Source organism: Cygnus olor, chromosome Z (genome assembly GCF_009769625.2).
Source record: "Cygnus olor isolate bCygOlo1 chromosome Z, bCygOlo1.pri.v2, whole genome shotgun sequence".
In the NCBI taxonomy this organism is placed as follows: Eukaryota; Metazoa; Chordata; class Aves; order Anseriformes; family Anatidae; genus Cygnus; species Cygnus olor.
This window is the reverse complement of record NC_049198.1, coordinates 49,985,161-50,003,449: the sequence shown is the minus strand read 5'-3', so window position 1 is coordinate 50,003,449 and position 18,289 is coordinate 49,985,161. Positions and strand designations below refer to the sequence as shown.

The 18,289-nt window shown below is 47.7% G+C and overlaps 1 protein-coding gene and 1 long non-coding RNA gene across 2 annotated transcripts; one reads left to right on the top strand and one right to left on the bottom strand.

Annotated features, from left to right (window-relative positions):
- The first annotated feature begins 1,465 nt into the window (after positions 1 to 1,465).
- TAL2 (TAL bHLH transcription factor 2) lies at positions 1,466 to 14,874 on the top strand. The gene is made up of 2 exons (XM_040541738.1): positions 1,466 to 3,672; positions 11,820 to 14,874. The coding sequence occupies exon 2, from the start codon at positions 11,830 to 11,832 to the stop codon at positions 12,184 to 12,186; it is 357 nt and encodes a 118-aa protein (XP_040397672.1). The 5' UTR covers positions 1,466 to 3,672; positions 11,820 to 11,829; the 3' UTR covers positions 12,187 to 14,874.
- On the bottom strand, positions 4,283 to 7,489 carry LOC121062100. Its single transcript, XR_005815408.1, has 3 exons — positions 6,290 to 7,489; positions 5,407 to 5,410; positions 4,283 to 5,059 (listed from the first exon to the last, which is right to left on the bottom strand). It is a non-coding gene; the product is annotated as an uncharacterized LOC121062100 (long non-coding RNA).
- Positions 14,875 to 18,289: the final 3,415 nt, after the last annotated feature.

Below are 18,289 nucleotides of genomic sequence, written 5' to 3'. Positions count from 1 at the left end.
TCTATGTGAAATGTACTGCAAGACAATAATGCACTCCTGAGAGGCAGTTTTTTTGCACTTGCCCTTTGCAAACACATGCACTACTAGTCTGGCAGTAAGCAATCTCAAGCACCAATTATCAGTCCTCTCCTTCGAGAATTTCAACCTCATCCATTTTCAAGCAGCAACCTTCAATAAGAAGAGATATTAGGGAGATTCAGAGCAAAATCTCTTGATGCTTGCAAGGGGAAACATGGTTTCAAAGACTTGAGGGAAGAGAACTTGCGAGATGGTGCAAAAGGCTGGGGAATCCCAGCTCTTCAAATACCTATGGCTGGGCATTGAGGGCTTTGCTTGAAGTTACTGGAAATTAAATCTCTTTGTCCCTACCTTTCATCATTGGTTAAAAGACTGCTGTGGAAGGCACAACCACTTCTATGGCAGAGACCCTTTAGGGCTTAAAATGTGGCCAGGAATCTATACCCATATTCTGCTCCTTGTTCCTTTGAGTCCTTCTTTTGAGTAATTCTTACATGGTGGCTTCATTGCTGTACACAGCCTGGGCAAGCTCACTGTTGTGTGGCAGTGGAAATGGCATCTCTGGGATGAATGTCTTGTTTTTCTCATTTTTAGGTGATTTCCAAAGAATCTGTATTGTCTAGGTACTTCTGCGTTACTGGGAAAATGAGCTGCTTGCCTCTCCCCTTTTGCTGCCTGTGCATGGTTTAGAGAAACATTAAGTCTCTTTCTTCTGTGGCTAAACATTTTCTTCACGGCTATCAGCGAGTTTCAGCATTAAAAAGGAAAAGATTTTTGGCTTCTGGAATTAAGCTGAAAAGTGTGGCCAGAATTTAAATCACCCCCCGATGTGAGTGTTTTGTTAACACTAATAAGAGATTCAAAAGGTTACAAAAAGCTTTGGATGATGGAAGTTTAATATTTCAGCAGTCTGCATGCAGCTGCTGTTTTGAACCCCGAGCAGCCTCCTCCAGCTTGCTATATTCAAAATCTATTGATCTAAATTTCAGTTTTGAAGGGCAGAAGCCCAGATGTGCATAATTGCTTCTTATTGTTCCCATCTGTAAAATGTGGCTCTGAACGCACAGTGATAATGTTGCTGTCTGTTTGCAGCCTCATACTGTCCTTTTTCCATCCATCACTTTCTGTCTGCTGCTTTCACCAGCCTGAAAGCGTCCCCCTACAAGGGGGAAAAATAATCTGAACCCAGGCCCATCTCCTGAAATCCCTGCCCATACTAAGGCAGGATTCTCTTTGATTTCCTGCCCATCCGCAGCAAGTGTTTTGCTGAGGAAGGACAGTGTTTCGAGGTGTTGCCCAGCAGTTTCTGCACCTGCAGAGCACTGCAGCTGGATGTTCCCAGCTCCTGCAGCTGCACGCGCTGCAGTGCTCCCCACCCTGCTCTCCTCGTCAGTACCACGGGGGCACTGGGGCTCTACTCTGAGAAATGTCCTAGGAGGGAAAGAGTGCAAGTTGCAAAAAGTCCTCTGTTTCCACTTGACTTTTCATGAACTGATTACGGGTGGCTGCTAAAAAGCTGGGCCCGCTGCAGCTAAGAGTTGCCCCAGACTCCAAGGAAGCTTTCAGGATGGGTCACTGCAGAAATCTTTGTGAGGAAGAGCATGCCCAGGGCACAACATTGCTTTCACTGCTCTTGTTCCCCTCTCCCTGCCCATCAGCTGTCCCAGCACCCTGGTCCTGGCTGAGGGCAGACCCTGGTGCCCCCAGAGTGCCGTGGTCATCACAGATGCTCTGCAGAGGCAGCAGGGGCTCACCGGGACCTTGGGGCTTGCAGAAGAGGAAGGCTGGTCTGTGACACCCCACCTTGGAGGGTCAACCTGGCTCTGGAAAGGGCATCTCCTGCACTGACACGTGAGTGAGAACAAATAGTAGCCCATCCAGACCCTCTCCCAACAAGGACAGATGCTCTCACGTCTGCATATTTTCTGCTGCTTCGTCTCGCCAGGTTTGGAAGGTCCTGGGCAGTGGAGAGTCCAAGCACTTAGGGATGAGCAGTTTCAGTTCCCTCCCCTTCCTGGGCTGGCCCAGTTTGCACTGGGGTACCTCAGGCAGGCTGTGGATAAATGAGGGGCTGGGGGAAGCAACACAAGGGGAGGAGCACTCTGCAACTTTCCAATGTAAATTACATGGAAATCAGGCTTCTGCGAGGCCAAAGGCCCCTCTGGAATAGGGCCTATAGTTAACACAACACTTGTGCTAAATGAGGCGGTTGACACAGCTTTCAGGCGTAGTGCCGCTGTTGATTTACCGTGTGAAAGGGCTGAACCCCCGGTCGGGGGAGGAATTGCCCCACCGAGGACCGAGGCTTTTTCTCCCCATGGACGAACTGCATCCTTCCACCCCTGGGACATCAATATTTATGAGGGGCAATCCTCTTAGCTGAGAAATGTGCAGCGCTTTTATAAACCCAGTGTGGCAGAAAGCGTGAGCCCTATCCAGGATGTGCACTACGGAGATGGTCACAGTGATGTCTGGAGGTCTGAGGTGGCCCCCAAATATCTCCAAGCCCTCTGAACCTCTCCCTGGAGGCCTGTGCCTGACTGGAAAAGGAGCCTGGGGTTTGTCAGGCCCCCACAGCAGCTCCTCTGCTGGGTCCCTAAGCTGAGGGACCCCTGTGCATACAAGGGCTATTCCTTTCATGCCGGGGCAGTCTGTCTTTTTCTTTTTAGCAGTCAGATGTGAGATTGCTTGGCTGCTGTCCCTGAGCTGAGAGGACATTTTGGAGCTACCCCAGCAAAGCAGAACTAATTCTCCACTTGACAGATCCTGCGTCTCAGCCGCAAGGGTACAGAGCTGGGCTGCCTTTGCTTTTAAATCCACAAATTAAACCCAGCCTTCATGCACTGTGTGTGCCCAGCAGTGAAGGGAAAGCTGGCTGATGTGTGAGTGCATGCATCCAGCTTCTTCTTGTACTCAGACCTGGGCAGGTGCCGGTGCCGGGGGGCAGCTCAGGATTTCCACCAGGCTGCAGGAGGTGCGACCAGGGGCTCCACGTGGAAGCCAGCTTTTCCCCAAAATGTAGTGGCAGGGTCGATTTGCCTGCACGTGGCTGTCTCCACAGCACCATGGTACTGTCAGAGTAGAGGGCATCTCCTGCTTAGGGACACGATAACCACATCAGCCTGCTTCTGAACCCAGTGTCGTGTTAAAGCCGGCTTTTGAATAAACATTGGATCTCATTTACAAGCTCAGAGCTGACAAAACAAAACAAAACACACACACCAAAAAGAGAGAGAGGAAAAAAATAAAAAGAGAAAAAGATTTTATTTCCATCTTTTCCTGCAGAGTGCATCCGACCCAGCCAAAGTTGCACCCCGACTAGTAAGCAGTCTGAGTTCCTGCCCCATCCCTCCAGAAAGGGGCAGAGAGCAGCGTTGAGGAGAGAAAAGGCAGGACAGAGAGAATCTCCTGGGAGATGCAAAACGAGCTCCTGGATTGCTAGGACTAGTGGTGACACGCGCCAGACAAAGGACCTGCTATTCTATAAATGAGGCGGCCAGGACCAGCACCAGGCTGACTCCATCCAGCGAGAGCAAGCTCTGCGGCCAGGCACGGCGAGAGCTGCCGAGGAAGGAAAAGAGGAGACATCCGATTTTGCTGTACCTTCACCTGCTGACCAGGTTTGACGAGCTGCAAGCACCTGTGACCAGAAACGTAAGTGACAACTTACTCATCTCTGTGCAGAATTGCTGCCCCTCTCCTGGGCTTACCTTGCAATTTGCTCAGGCATGCTGACGTTTCCTGCCTGAGACACGCGGCAGGGACTTTTACTTATTATCATGGCATCTTGGGGTCTTGTCATCAAAAGGCTAAGAGTAAGGCACTTCCTCTGACAGACATAATAGTTATGGAAACAGCCACATACGGGTGACTGTGTTTAATTAAGTGAAATAATTGTGTTGCCACATTTCTGTGCTTGGACTTTTCCAATTCTTAGAATCCACCCAGTGAATCAAACCTCATGCCAGGAGAAATTTTTTTGTTTGTTCGTTTTAATATTTTGGACAGAAATGTTGATGCATAGATGTGATGTGGAGCAAAAAAAAAAATAAAAAAAAATTTAAAGACACTGTTCCTAGTATTCCTAGTTTTTCTTACATTATAACTTCATAATTACACACTAGGCAAGCTCATTTATACCTCTGAAAAGTGATGTAAATCAGTTATTGCACTGGTGTAAAGTGATTACACAGAGCACCATAGGAACCCTGAGTTTAGGAACAGAGCTTAAACGAATTCTCTGGTGTTTGATATTTAAAACAAAATATTTGCAAAAGCATAAAGAACAAAACATTTGCCAGACTTTTTTTTTTTGTATGATTATGCACTAGACTGGAAATTCTATGAATGTGTCAACAAATAAGGATGTTAAAAGGAGATTTAAATTTCAAACCTCACATATTAAAAAATATCCCCACTACTTTACAAAACATCTGCATCAGAACTGATGTGTCTGTAAAATGCACAAGCATCCGAATTTTGCCCAGTTCAATAGTTCACTTAGTAGGAAAAGCTTAATGATTTTATTTTTTAAGTTCAGCGGGTAGATGTTGATAACTCTCAAACTTAAAAAACAAACAAACAAACAAAAAACCTTTTGAAACCTCCCAATCTAGAACAGGTTCATATTTCCAGGGCTAATCTACTACATAAAGTTGTATGTATCTGAGAAAGCTAATAAACAATAAAAGCGGCATTTTTTTTTTTTCTGAAGTAGCTGTCTCTCTTTGCATGTAACAGTATAGGACAATATATGGATTTTAGAATCTTTCTCCACTGTGCATCTCTGTATCATTTCACAAAAAAAAAAAAAAAAAGACTAAAATAAATGCAGCTTGTTTTTACTGCCTGTTTACGCGACATATTAGAGTAGTCGTGGTGTGAGCAGCTGATCCAAGAAATGAGGAGCTCACAGAGCCACCAAGCTAGGTGGGCGGCCTGGGGATGAAACGCAGGTGCCTAGGAGGATGGCTGTGTCCATGATGATCTTCATGCTGGCATTTCCACCCGGCATAGTCCCATGGAGTTAGCAGCATAACACCTGTGGGAAACCAGCAGCATGGTCCTTGCCTCGTGGTGGTTGGTATCACACCTTTGGAGGTTACGTTTTGCCCTGGTGGGTGTTTCTCGGTGCTTTTGTTGACCTCTGATCTTATGTGCAGCAGACCCCATTAATTCCTGGGGCAATGCCATGGTGCCCTGCAGACTGGTTTTAAGTCACGTTTGGTAGGAAAGGAGGACACTGTACACAGGTAACAGGATGGCATCAAACTTTTGGTCCTGCTGAAGTCACAGAGAGATTTTTCTATCAGCCTCAGAGCAGACCTGGGTAGAATGTGGAAGTGAATATTGTCTTGGGGTCATATCCTAAAACAACACCAGATCGACCTTCCTGGAGGTACATGTCCCTAAGGACTCCTGCAGCAGAGCAAGCTGCCACAGGCTGGTCCCTGCCAAGCTGAGAGATGGGCAGCATCTGATCCCCCTCCTTTAAGGTGACGAGGGCAGGGACTTTGTAATATGTAATATCTGGGAATTTAATAGTCCATATGTAATATTTGGGAAGTGAATTCAACAGAGGCTGTTTTTAATGGAAACCAAGTGGAACTGCAGTTGAAGCTTTGACTCAAGAGGGCTGTACAGGAGATGGGACCAGGAGGACAGAGAAGCTTTATTACAAAATGTCTCCTGGATCTTCTTGAACAGACAGTAACACTAGTGCAAGTTAACCAAAAAAAAAAAAAAAAAAAAAAAAAAAAAGGTTAAAGCTCCTGGCTGAATGTCTCTTTCTCAGCTGCTGTACAACATAGCAAGCTGTTGTGTCCATGCCAATACCCTAGACTTTAATTTAGCAAGAACTGTTGCAGAGCATCAGGGTTTTTTTTTGTTGTTGTTGTTTTTTCTTTGCACAGAGCTGTGGTATGAATTGATTTTACTGTAAAAAAAGCATTGGCAAGTGGGGATACATGGGCAAAAAAAATCCTGTGTGCACAGAGAGTTAATTTGTGCAAATCTCTTCGTCATTTGTGGTAAGGTTTCAACCACGTATTTTATTCTCTGCCAAACACCTGTTGAGTGACAGCCCACTGCTTTCCAGACCTACCTTTCCGAAGGCAGTCTTAGGAACAACATTTGAAGTGTTCAAATTAAAAGGTCTGCAGGGAAGAGACTGATTTCACCAAAATTTCACTGATTCACTGACAGCAGTGAGCTCACACCTTTGCAAGAAATAGGCACCCTCTAGGTGGGCAACCAGACTGCAAGGCTACACCGTAACTGTAATCACATGTAGTTTGGATGAGTATCCTCAAACGTGGAGGCTGACTTAAGCCTGCGACCTTTACACCACTCTTTTGAGCTCCGGTGGTCTCCTTTTCCTAGAGGTTCAAAGAGAGGACGGCATAGCTGGAAGCATACTGTAAATGCTGCCCTTAGACAGGAGAGCTCCCAGAAGCAGAGATTTCACTGCGTGCGCTTTGCCTCAGATTTACAGACCTTAAAAAAGGCAAATCACTCTGTCAGCGCTGGCTGGTTTTTATGGCGCTTTTGCTGCACTGCTGTGCTTCGTACCGCAGCACGATTGCCAGATAACACGCCCGACAGAGGCGTGAGGCAGTGAAAGGAGCTGTTGTTTACTGCTGGAGTCGCTCCTCATCCCACACCTGACTTAAAACAAAATGAAGTTCGCTTGAAGGTGTTTGGAGGCGCTCCACCAGAGCAGGGAGCGATGGCTCTTGCTTCACCTCACGGGCCCAGCACCCTTCACTGCCAGGTGAGGCTGGGCCACCCTGCGCAGGCCGCTGCGCTCACTCATGCACACACACAGATCATTTCCTTTCCAAAAAACCTGCAGCTGAGACAGGCTTATTACAAGCGGGAGGGACACGAAGGTGCAGGAAGGGGAAGGGATTTGCCTGAGGCGAAAGGGGAGTGGAAATGAAGACAGAAGTGCAGCTCCCTGATGGCCTGCACAGCCTTCGGCTCACCACGCTGTGCTCTCCCTGTGTGCTCGCCCACCAGCACACCGGTGGGATTTCGGGTGGGAGGCACTCAGGGAGGGGTATGGAGGTGCTGAGGAAAGCTGGGAGGAATGAGCCTGAACCTCAAGGTGTGCTGCTCCTCCTGCGGCCTGCTGAGCTTCCCGAGGGAAGGCCTCCAGGCCTGAGCACACAGAGCGTGGTTCAGCTGCAGAGCTTCAAGACTATTTCTCCTCTGTGGAGGAGAAAAAGAAAAAAAAAAAAAAAAACTCACATGTGTTACTGATAGGCAGTGTAATGTTTTGTGACATCCGTGCTCAATCTTCTCTTCCACATGGTGCTAAGCCCTGCGCTCCACGGCTGGCATGGAGCTGAAGAGGGAAACAATGAGCTTCCTCCTCCTCTTCGCCATGTCGCACTGGTGCAAAGCAAACAAAGCACGGCCACGGGGAACTCTGCCTGGGCGGTCTCTGCTCCCCGTGGTGGATCAGGCTCCCAAGCACCTGCCTGGTGCGGGACCCGGGCACCACCTGCTGCTCTGTTGCCATTTACTCCGGGGCTGAGGGGACTTCACAAAATCGATGTGTTAAATAACCCATTTTAGCAGGCACCGGGTTTCCCCTGTGGAGCAGCAGCGTGGCATCGCAGGTTCACTAGAAGCACTCCAATTCTTGCTGGCAGCAGGCATCTGCTGTCTGATTAAGATTTGCAGGAGTAGGTCTCCAGTGGCCAGTTTCAACATGGATTTAACTTCAGTGAGGTCAAAGGTATAACTTGAGGGAGGAACTTTCTCATCCACGATCTTTATTTAATAGCAGCCTGCTAATTATGACTGAGTGCTGGGCTGCCGGTGAGTCCCCTGCCAGCCCTCAGGCATTAACCGCTGGCTTGGGGGCCATTTGCTGGGGAATGTCCTAGCAGGGACTGCGCTTTGTGCCCGAGCTGCTGCTGCTGCTGCTGCTGCTGCTGGAAGCGCCTGAGCGCCTCTCGCACGGAGAGGCTGCGAGAGCTGGTGCCACCGTGGGAGAGGTCTTCATCTCCTCTATTGTTTGGTCTTTTGTCTGGTGACACTTGTGGCTGCATTAGCCACAACCAGAATTCCCCCCCCCGCCCCCCATTTTTGAGTGTTTCAAAAGAGCAGGCAGGGGGTGGGAAGAGCTTCAGCTCTCCGTTCGGTGGGTGGCGGTGTTTTGTTTTTCTCTGTCTGGCTGTCAGGGCAGATTCACTGCTGGGCTGGGGTTATGGCTTCGCACAATTCTCTTTACACGCTGCAGATGTGGATCACAGCTCATGAAGCTACACTTACCCACTACTTCTGGATATCTCCTCCTGATCCCAGTTAAATCCTGTCCTCAGTGGCTACGTTTTACCCCTCAGGGTTATTCTTCCAGCGGAAATGCTGTAACCCTCCAGGTCTACGTTCCTGAGAGCAGAATTAATCCCCTTGAATTTAGGCTGCTGCCTTCCTGGTGCCTTTCTTATCAGCTCAATGTGGGGCTGTTAACCTGTGGCTGGCGGAGGTGACCGTAAAGCACAGAGTAATCCAGGTGTGCAGCTTCATGCTGTTTGTCCATGATGTGTGTAAGCAAAGTGGTGATCCCTGCACGGATTTAAAATGGACTGAGGGGGTGTGGGCTGTGTGCAGCCCCTGGGCAACACCGCACCAGAGAAAGCTAAAGGATGTGCAACATTAGCAGAGATCTGAAGCTGCATGTAATTTCATACTGAAAGCCACGCTTGGTGGGGAGGAGGGCTGGAGAGAAGGAGGGAAGAGAAGGAAAGGAATGAGACAAAAGGAATGGAAATCAGATCCCTTGTCAGCAAACAGGCTGCCTTTTGGCCGGAAGGTGCCGTGATTAGAGGGAATTGGAGGGATGGGCAGGTCATGATGTGAGGAAAGAAGCTCTGCTGAAGCATTACACTCAGGCAGCACGGGACCAGGCTCATGAAGCTCCTCTCGTGCTTCCAGCAGAAGCTCTGAGCGCCATGACAGGAAATGCCAAGACAGCAGTGGGAGAAAGGGAGAGGGATTTAAGGTGGAGAGGTGCAGGGAGGTGGGTTGCACCTGCAGGGCATCTCCCCATGGAGTGTCAGCTCAGAGGGGGGCGCCGGGGTGGGAGGAAGCTGTTGTTCGCCGATCTTGAACAAATGTCAGCAATACAAACACGCGTTTTTGAAGTGTAAAGCAGGCACCAGTCCCACAAAGGCATCTATTTGCTGACAAGGCTTGTGACCACAGAGGTAGTGTTGTCCTTTCCAAGTGAAAGAGGAGAGAGACAAAGGCAGCGTGGTGTGCAGGAGCAGGCTGGGGTTATTTTCCCACCAATAATGCTGCTAAAAGGCCAAGACGTTCACAGAGCCAGGGCTGTGCGCTGACCTGCTCTCCTGGAGTGCTGTGATGGGCACTGCCTGCAGCAGAAGAAAGAGCAGGAGCTGACCCTCTATCAGCATTTCTAGCCCAGATGTACACTGAGAGCCATGCACCAGAACCACAGCCCAGAGACTGAGCAGCCTGGCAAAATACCATCCTCCTGGCCCATTAGAAGGAATAAAGAATCCCAAATAACTTCTCCTACCTCATGAAAAATTGACTGACCTTGTACATGGACAAATTTATCCTAAAACAGATAAACAAACAAAAAAAAGTGGGGGGAAGGGAAGCAGGTGGCACTCTGAAAGTCACAGGAATCCAAGCAGCTGCTTGGAAAAGTAAAACTGTAATGGTGAAAGTTTTGCCCTGGGAATGAACGTGCTGCAGTGGACAAGAGCAGAGGAGGACAGTGTCTGAAATCTGTATCGCTGTTTCAGCAGTGTTCTTGCCAAAAAGGTAGCTAGCTCTTCCGGGTGGGTGCAAAGTACAAAGTAGATTTGTACACATAGCACAAACCAAAAGTGACGCACAGAGTAGGAGAATAATTTTAAAAGAGAGATGCAATCCCCATCTGAATCAAGGAGTGGGTCTCCATGCAAATCTACAAGAAATATGAAAAACTCTCAGCCATCTGAAATACTTGGGTTCATTTGTTTTTTTTTTTTAAATGAGCTGCTCATGAAGCAAGGACATTCTGATGGGACAACTTTCTTGTCCCTAAAGGCAGAGTAGACAACTGGGCTGCCAGCAATTTCAAACTTCTACCAGAATAGCAATGCGGCAGCTCTGTAGGGGCTACAGCTGAGAGGCGACGGGGAGGTATGGGCAGCGTGAGCGTAGCCATATAAAGCCTACACGGGCACATCTCTGACCATGGCTCCAACGTGATTTACGACCCTGTAGCTGTGTCTGCCTGGTGATTTGCAGTCCGTGACAGGCTGGGACTTCTCGGCTGGCCTTGCATGTCTTGTCTCCCTGCCAGGGGAGCCCCACTAACCTCTGCATCACCGCACAGTTTCCCCATTCTGGGGGTGAGGGGTGCTTCTCCCCAGCCTCTGTGGGACTGCTGTGTGCTGACTGCTGAGTTTGCCAATAAATATTAAGAGCTGAGGTTTACACATGTAGCAGAAGGTAGGTGGAAACATTTGCCCTTTATTCCCTTGGATGTTTTCTGTTCCTGTGGATTGTTTTCCCCGCTCCAACTGTCTTGGTGCCATTGGCATAAAAAAACAGCTTCAGAAATGGAAAAGTGAATGTCTACCACAGGGCTGTGTGAGAGGAGGGAAGGCTCTTTAGAGGGAACTACGTCCATCGGATGTTTATGAGCAAGGACCAGAGGGCTGCTGGGGACCAAAACAGCCTTCCTGGGAAAAGGAAATGGGCAAGAAAAGCCGGGTGGTCTGGCAGGTTACAGATAGGCATATATACGTTCATCCATCTCAGCTGGTCACTGGGATTCCTTTCGATGGCAATACAAGCAAGGCTAGGCCAACCCCACCATCCCTTGATGACCTTTCTGCCAAATTGCATTTAAAACCACCCCTCACAGCTTGCACAGCGGTCTCCTGCTGCCAGATCCGCGCTGGGCAATGGGTTTCCTTTGCTGCTCAGCTCCGTGAGGCGGCGCGGCCAAGTAATAGCTACAGGGACGTTTTGGCTGGAATGCCTGCACGCTGTGTAGGAGTCACGCTTAACCTCCGCAGCCTGCAAAGCCCTGCCCGGGAGCACTCATGGCATTTATGGCTTAACCTTGGCAGCACTCAGAGGCTGAAACAGAAGTCCAAATGGATCAAACTGGAGAGTGCCTGCCGCCAGCAGCGAGCAGTCAGTGTGGGCTGGGCAGGGCACCAGGACATTGCTTCCCTGGAGAAGTCTCCCGAAATAACCATAATCACACATGTTCATTAGCATCAGCTGTCTGCCCGCTCAATGCCCTGACCCAAGGTCCACCCGAGCCTGGCTGAGCTCCTGCTGTGAGCTGTGAGGCCTGGGCCAGGTGGGAGCAGCCCCCAGGGAGGTGTGAACGGGGTTTGGGAAGCACGGGGGTGTCCTGCCCTTGTCCTGCCTGCCTTCCTTCCTTCCTTCCCTGCAAAGAAGTGCCCAGATGCCCCTCAGGCAGCCTGGTGGGAGTGCTGACGAGAAGCTGATGGGGGCTGTATGAGGAGGTTAAACCCATCTGCTCCTTTGAGAAGTCCCCACAGGACTCTGGTGTCTAACTGCAGCTGCGATGCCTGGGATTGTGGCTGCGAATGGGGACAAAGCTTTAGGGACTGGGGTGAATCTGTGCATGTAGCACAAGGACGTCAGCCACAGAGGGCCAGAATTAGAAATTCCTATCACCACCACCAAGCGCTCACAGCTGGCTCAGAGGTTACAGCAAACCCAGAGCAGCAGCCTGTGGGTCAGCAGTCAGGGGTGTCTGGCATGGACTCACCATCTCCTCTGCTTTGCAGCGCTGTGGGAATGACAAGGAAGATCTTCACCAACACCAGGGAGCGATGGAGGCAGCAAAATGTCAACAGCGCCTTTGCCAAGCTGAGGAAACTCATTCCCACCCACCCGCCCGACAAAAAACTGAGCAAGAACGAGACGCTGCGGTTAGCCATGAGGTACATCAACTTCCTCGTCAAGGTCCTGGGGGAGCCCGGCCTGCAGCAGACAGCAGCGGCAGCACGAGGCAGCCTCCTGGGCTTCTTCCAGCAAGCCCCACGCCTGCAGAGCATGGAGGAGCTGGGTCTGATTGAAAACTGTGGCGTCTCCTCTCCTGGCGTGAGCGGCAATATTGCAGAGTGCTGCTGGTCAGAGACTTCGTCTCCTTAGGAGACAATGAGAGATTGGTGTCAGTCTGATAGTCCCCCTCTTTTTTTTTTTTTTTTTTTTCAGAATCTGTGGGTTTCTTCTCTGTGTATAATGATTATATATTTATATTTATTACATTTTTTTTTAGTAAGTTTTTATTGAACAGGAAAGGAATTCTTTGGTCAGCCACCAACCTGAAAGACCACAGAGAGAATTCTCAGACGTTGGGAACCTGGAAGGACTCACCGCTGCCACAGCAGGGTCCGAGCCAGAAGGGCATTCTGCCCTGATCTCTATTAGTAAGAAATTCATCCAGTGGTTCTGGCAGGGAAAGAGATTGTTCTCCCATGCTATTTTGAGGAAAAGCTACTGAGCTCAAGAAATCCCGACTGTACCACAAAATTTGTCTGGGAAAGACATCTGACCTCAGTACTTAACGATTTTTGAGGGATGTGATATTTGCTCCAGTCATTCACCAGTGGTTCCAGTAGCTACTTGCTTTCAGCGTTGAGCCTGCAAATCTTATTTCCAGCTTGAATTATTACTATTTTTTTTGAAACTACAAGTCCTAGCCCTTGAACCTGGCCACACCTTTCACTGGGCTGGAGGAATCCACAATATTAGAACAAAATACTATTAAACAAAACTAAACATTAGTTTAAAGAGGTCCCAGGAGAAAGGCCTCTGTGATGCGCTGAGAAAACCTTCTTGGAAGTGCAAGTGAGAGGTGCCCCTTCCCACCCAGAGGTGCAGAAGCAGTGGGTGCAGATTGGGTCTGGCAGAAGCTGCTGGACATACGGGACCAGCACACTCTGGTCCCTGTTTGGCACAGGGGGCAACCACCTTGCTCTGGGCGTTTAGGTGACAAGCAGGCTGAGAGAGGTCTCAGGAGGGGTGACCATTGTGGGTTGTTGCACACAAATCAATTTAATTTCCTGAATTATGGATTCAGGAATGATTTTTCCTGATCTATGTCAGCAGAGATCTGGTCTGCTTATGAAAAGTATAAACCTGTCTAGAGTAACAGAAAAAAATGACACAAGGTTTAAGCAGATCTGCTTCCTGGTCAGATCCTGTTCCCACTGACACAAGTCTTTTCTCTTTCCATTTGGACCCAGGTACACTTCAATACTTAGAAAAAATATATATATTCATGACAAGTGAATAAATGGAGCTCCCATGTGCCAAGGCATCTCCCTGGGCTGTTTCTGCTTATTCATGAGGGCAGTCCAGGGCTGGTGCTGTAGGATGCAGGAGTCAGTGGAAAACTGATCCAAAAAATAAAAAATAACAAAATCTGAAAGTGTTGATGACTGTGCCATTTTGTTTCTGAACACTGTGAGTCTTCGGTTTGCTTATCCCTGCATTTCGGAGCTATCAGGGCTGAGGACTGTGCTGGAAAGCAGCTAAGTGAAAACACACTAAGAGACTCTTGGATGGCCTGTGCAATTAGCACTGCCAACTCTGCCTGCTCTAATGTCACCGAATGGAATCACAGCCTCTTCTGCACGGAGCCTCAGAGGTAATGAACCAAGTCCTAGCTTTCTGTTTACTTGCTGAGAGTTACAGCAAGACAAATTAGTCCAAGTCAGAGTACTTATTGGTGAGGTGTGGTGGTGTTCTTCGGTCCATCACCCACTTGATATCCTAGGAAACACACATCACCGAGTCAGAACATCTTGTGAGTGGAGTTATTGCCCAGGGAAGGTGAAAGAAAACCTGTCTGTCGTGTAACACAACATGCTTATATATTTTTTGTCCTAAAAAGTTCCCTTCTCATTATTGCTTTGGTTCATATCAACACTTTCTTTGTTCTCCTTTCCATTTAGGAACTTCTTACTCTCATGTTCTACTTGTGTTTGACTAGATCTGTCTACCAAAGATTTTTTTTTTTTGTCATTTTTTTTCTTTGTGTTTTGCAGATTTCTTATCTGTATGATCATGAACAGACATGGTGCACCACCTGATCATATTTTGTGCTATATTTTTAACGTCTAATATATTCCAAATAAATTATTTAAGAAACAAATCTATCTTTGTCTTTATAGCCACTAAAATTCAATTTTACATTTTTGTAATATTTCGTAGGGGATATCAGAAACATCACAGTATAATTTCCAGTAGAGAATCATTCTACTACTCAGCACTTATGCAAGATTATTGTTCTTAAGGAACAACATGGGAATATTTACAGATGATGAAAAATGCCAGAAATTCTTTGTTTATTATAATTTACACTTTTTGGTGGAAATCTATTTCGGTCTATGTATGAAGATGATTTTGACCAGCTCTTGAAAAAGACAGATAAATAAAATTTAATTGCGAAATACTGTTCTGTCTTCCAAATATTTACAACTCAGAAAATTTTAGCCAACTCCATTTTAAAAAGCAGAAATAATCCTGAAGAGTTAATGTGAACTCTGATTTGAGTCTATTGTTATCCAGAAATGTTTAAATAGTCTGGATTCAGACTGGAGCACAAGTTCAGATATAAAAACTCTTCCAAATTTCAGGGGAGCTTGGGATGTAAAGCTGCTCTGGCTAGCACCTGGTGGGAACAATCTAATCCCCAGCTGAATACAGGGCTGGGAGAGGGAGAGGGAGTACTAAGGTGACAAATGAAAAAGCTGTGAGGAAAAGACAGAAAATCACTGTGACACAGGGACAATTTCAACTTTTTTCTCAACTGGATGTCTCATACTGCTCTTTGGAGGGGGACTCCTTATCTGGGAGTGTAGTGATAGGACAAAGAGTAATGTCTTTAAACTAAAAAAGGGTAGGTTTAGATTAGATACAAGGAAGACATTCTTTACTCTGCGGGTGGTGAGGCACTGGAATGAACTACCCAGAGAAGCTGTGGCTGCCCCATCCCTGGAGGTGTTCAAGGCCAGGCTGGATGGGGCTTTGGGCAACCTGGTCTGGTGGGAGGGGTTGGAATTAGATGGTCTTTAAGGTCCCTTCCAACCCAAACCATGCTATGATTCTCATTCTATAAAACACCAAGACAGACATTTCTGTATAATATGTGCCTAAGAAAAATGTTGACCCAAGAGATTCTATTTAAAAATAATGAAATTAGCAAATGTGAGCTTTAAAATATCTGTTTACACCATGCACGGCAACATCAACTTAAAAGAGTGTCCTCTGCTTACAGCAAGTAATGCTGAACCAGTTGGCATACTCAGCATCATGTGCCCACTCTTCCTCTGGAAGTGGGCACGGTAAAATCATGGTGCTGTGCTGTGAGATAATGGTACCTGTGGCATGAAGATCTACCACATCACTTGAAGCTGGCTGAAAATGTCTCTCATGTTGCAGCAGTGGCAAAACCTCAGTATAAATGACAGAAGTGTCCCTAGCCATAAGGCCCCTCCTGAGTCTCCTAGTAGTAACCAGCAGCCCTAAAGTGGGTTGTGTGAACTGCTGAACAGCACTGCCCGCCTGTGAAGTTCTTTGTATGCCTTTGTATGCCTTTTCCTTTATTTTGAATTTCCATCAAGATCAACAGAAGAATATACCTCTACATTTCAGGTTGAAGGAGGATTAGTTTCTTTAGAGGCTGGCTGCTGGCAGAGAAGTGCCACTCCTCTGCTAACACAGAACCCAGGGGAACTGATGCCACAGGAGCTGAGCACATTCTCAGTATCTCCATTGTGACTACAGATCGTAAATGAAGCGCTCATTGGATGTTTGGATTGAGCAAAGCTGGAAAAACACTCAAACTGTGTCTTGCAAGGAGGCCGTGGTCTCATGCATGAATTCTAGCGATGGCCAACCTGTGGTCAGAGGAAGGCCGGGTCTGCACTCAGGTTTTTGGCCTGGGATTCAGTGGATTCAAATCCTGGCTGACATGAAACACACTGCACCTAGCACTAGACATCACACAGTGAAAATATAGATCTGCATGGTCCTTTTTTTTTTTATTTTTTTTTTCTTCCCCAAAGACTGTCATCCATGCTTGGGAAAAATCTGTCGTAAGGCATGTGCTCAGCCACCTTATTAGTTATACTGAGTTTATACCAGGGAAGAGGAGGGTACAATAAACATAGCAAAGGGAGATTCACAGGATTCCTAAGCCAGCCAAACTGAATGGCAAAGAGGAGATGTTTAGGACACTGAGGTGCATGCCAACATCTTGCTCTGAGCAAGAAGTGGACACTGCAGCACCAACATGCTTCAGAGACACATGTTTCAGGAACCATTTTGTAATTTATAATCCCATATCTAACTGTCTCCCATGAGTTTCTTTGCTGCTAGGGAATGATATGCAGTGACCACGGCTAAAGTAGTGTGAGCATGGCAGATCTGACTTTTGTTCTTTGAAGGCTGGGTGATGAAAGGAGGTGGAGAGAATGGGAGACTTAACTACTGACCTGTGGGGCAGGGGTCACTTGGAAGCCAGTCTTAAATCTAAAGGCCATAGACAAAGTGACAGAGCCTAAATCCATCAGTTTCCAGGGATGTAATTGTATTTTTAATACAGCAGGTGCTGAGAGAATCGAAGGGGAGAAGGTGGGTGGAAGAAGCAGCTCAAACAAGTATATGGGTTACAGAAGGTAGAGATTACCCCTGTCTGGTCAATAGATGTATCTGGTTGGATTTACTCAGTATTACTCTGCCGGTAACCCATGGGGAGTGTTTTCATTGCACTCTGGGTTGGTCCAGGTCTTTTCTTTGAGAAACACAGATAGCCTCATCCCATTGTATCCTCCCCCAGCCGCCTTCCCATGTGTGCAGACCCCATCTCTCCACGGTTTGTTTTGTTGCACAGATTGCAAACCCTACAGTGCACAGCTGAGGCTCCTGTGGTAAGTCCCTGTTTTGGAGCATCTTTTGGAAAAGGAATCCCCCAGGAAAAAAGGCAGATAAAAAGCCATCATCCTTTCTGTGGCTACATCTCCCCCAATGAGTGTCAATGTCAACAGCACAGAGGTGGCTCAGGGTGAAGAGCAGGAGTCAGTGAGACTTGCGAATCTCAACACGGACTGCGTTGGGCCTCAGGTGGGTTTTCTAACTCTCATGTTGGCAAGCAATGCAGAGAGGTATTCACAAGGACAGGGATGGAGAAGTTTTCTGTGCACCCACCTTTCTGTCCCATTACACCTGGCTGGGGATACTGTGATCAACACTGAATACCTCAGACCTGGGGAAGATCCTTCACAACACTCAAGGTTAGCCATGAAATACCACTGCACAATGCCCAAGAAACCTGCCTAAGCTTAAGAGAAGTGAACCAAGGATGCAGATCACAGTTTACAATGGGGCTGGTTTATAGCATCATTTTTTCTCTTGGTGACTGTATTTGGCAAACCCTTGAAGATAGCAGTGCTCAGCTCCTGGAGCTGAGAAGGGTTAACAGCAGCTAAGATTACATCTTCCTCAAATCACAGCAGAATTACTATGTCCTGATATGTAGATGTACAACCAAATAAAATATAATCTATAGAATCCCACAATTCAAGACTACACAGTACTAAATTCACATTTTACAAGGGTTTACCTGTACTGGAAAGACCTGAAGATTTCAAAGAGGAAACTTCAATGGCTAAAAGCACTCGGAGTGCAAGCTGTTACACCAAGCCAACCAGGCACAGAAGCTCAGGCCAACTGACTGTGACCCAAAGTGTTTTACTGCCTGTGGGGTAAAAAGTGTTTCAGAAGGATGTATCTGGCCCTGCTATGAGATGAGTAACAGCTTCTGCAGTGATCTCTGTGGGTCTGAGTGGGAAAAGCTCGCTGCCAGTTGCAAGGATGGCTGCTGGCTCACCACAGCAAGTGAGCCTGACAGGCTGGCTTTGCCAAAAACACTCAGCTCTGGCACAAGCTGCTTGGGTGGGAAATGCTCCCACTGCTTGAAAGGCAACAGAATTAGTGCAGTGCTGAAGGGAGCTGCCTGTTCTGCCTCCTCCTCCTGAGCTATGCGGAGGAAACCCTTTTCCAAAATTTTTACAGGCACAGAAAGTGGCTAGCTGTTGTCTGGCGAACGTGCCCAGCCAACGTGTTTGGCAGAGGATGGTCCTGCCTCCCAGGCCACATTTCTGCACGTTCTCACAGGAGGCCAGCGGGTGTTCCCTAGCGCCAAGACTGGGGCACGGGGAGAGAAACTCATGGCTGGCAACTTTTG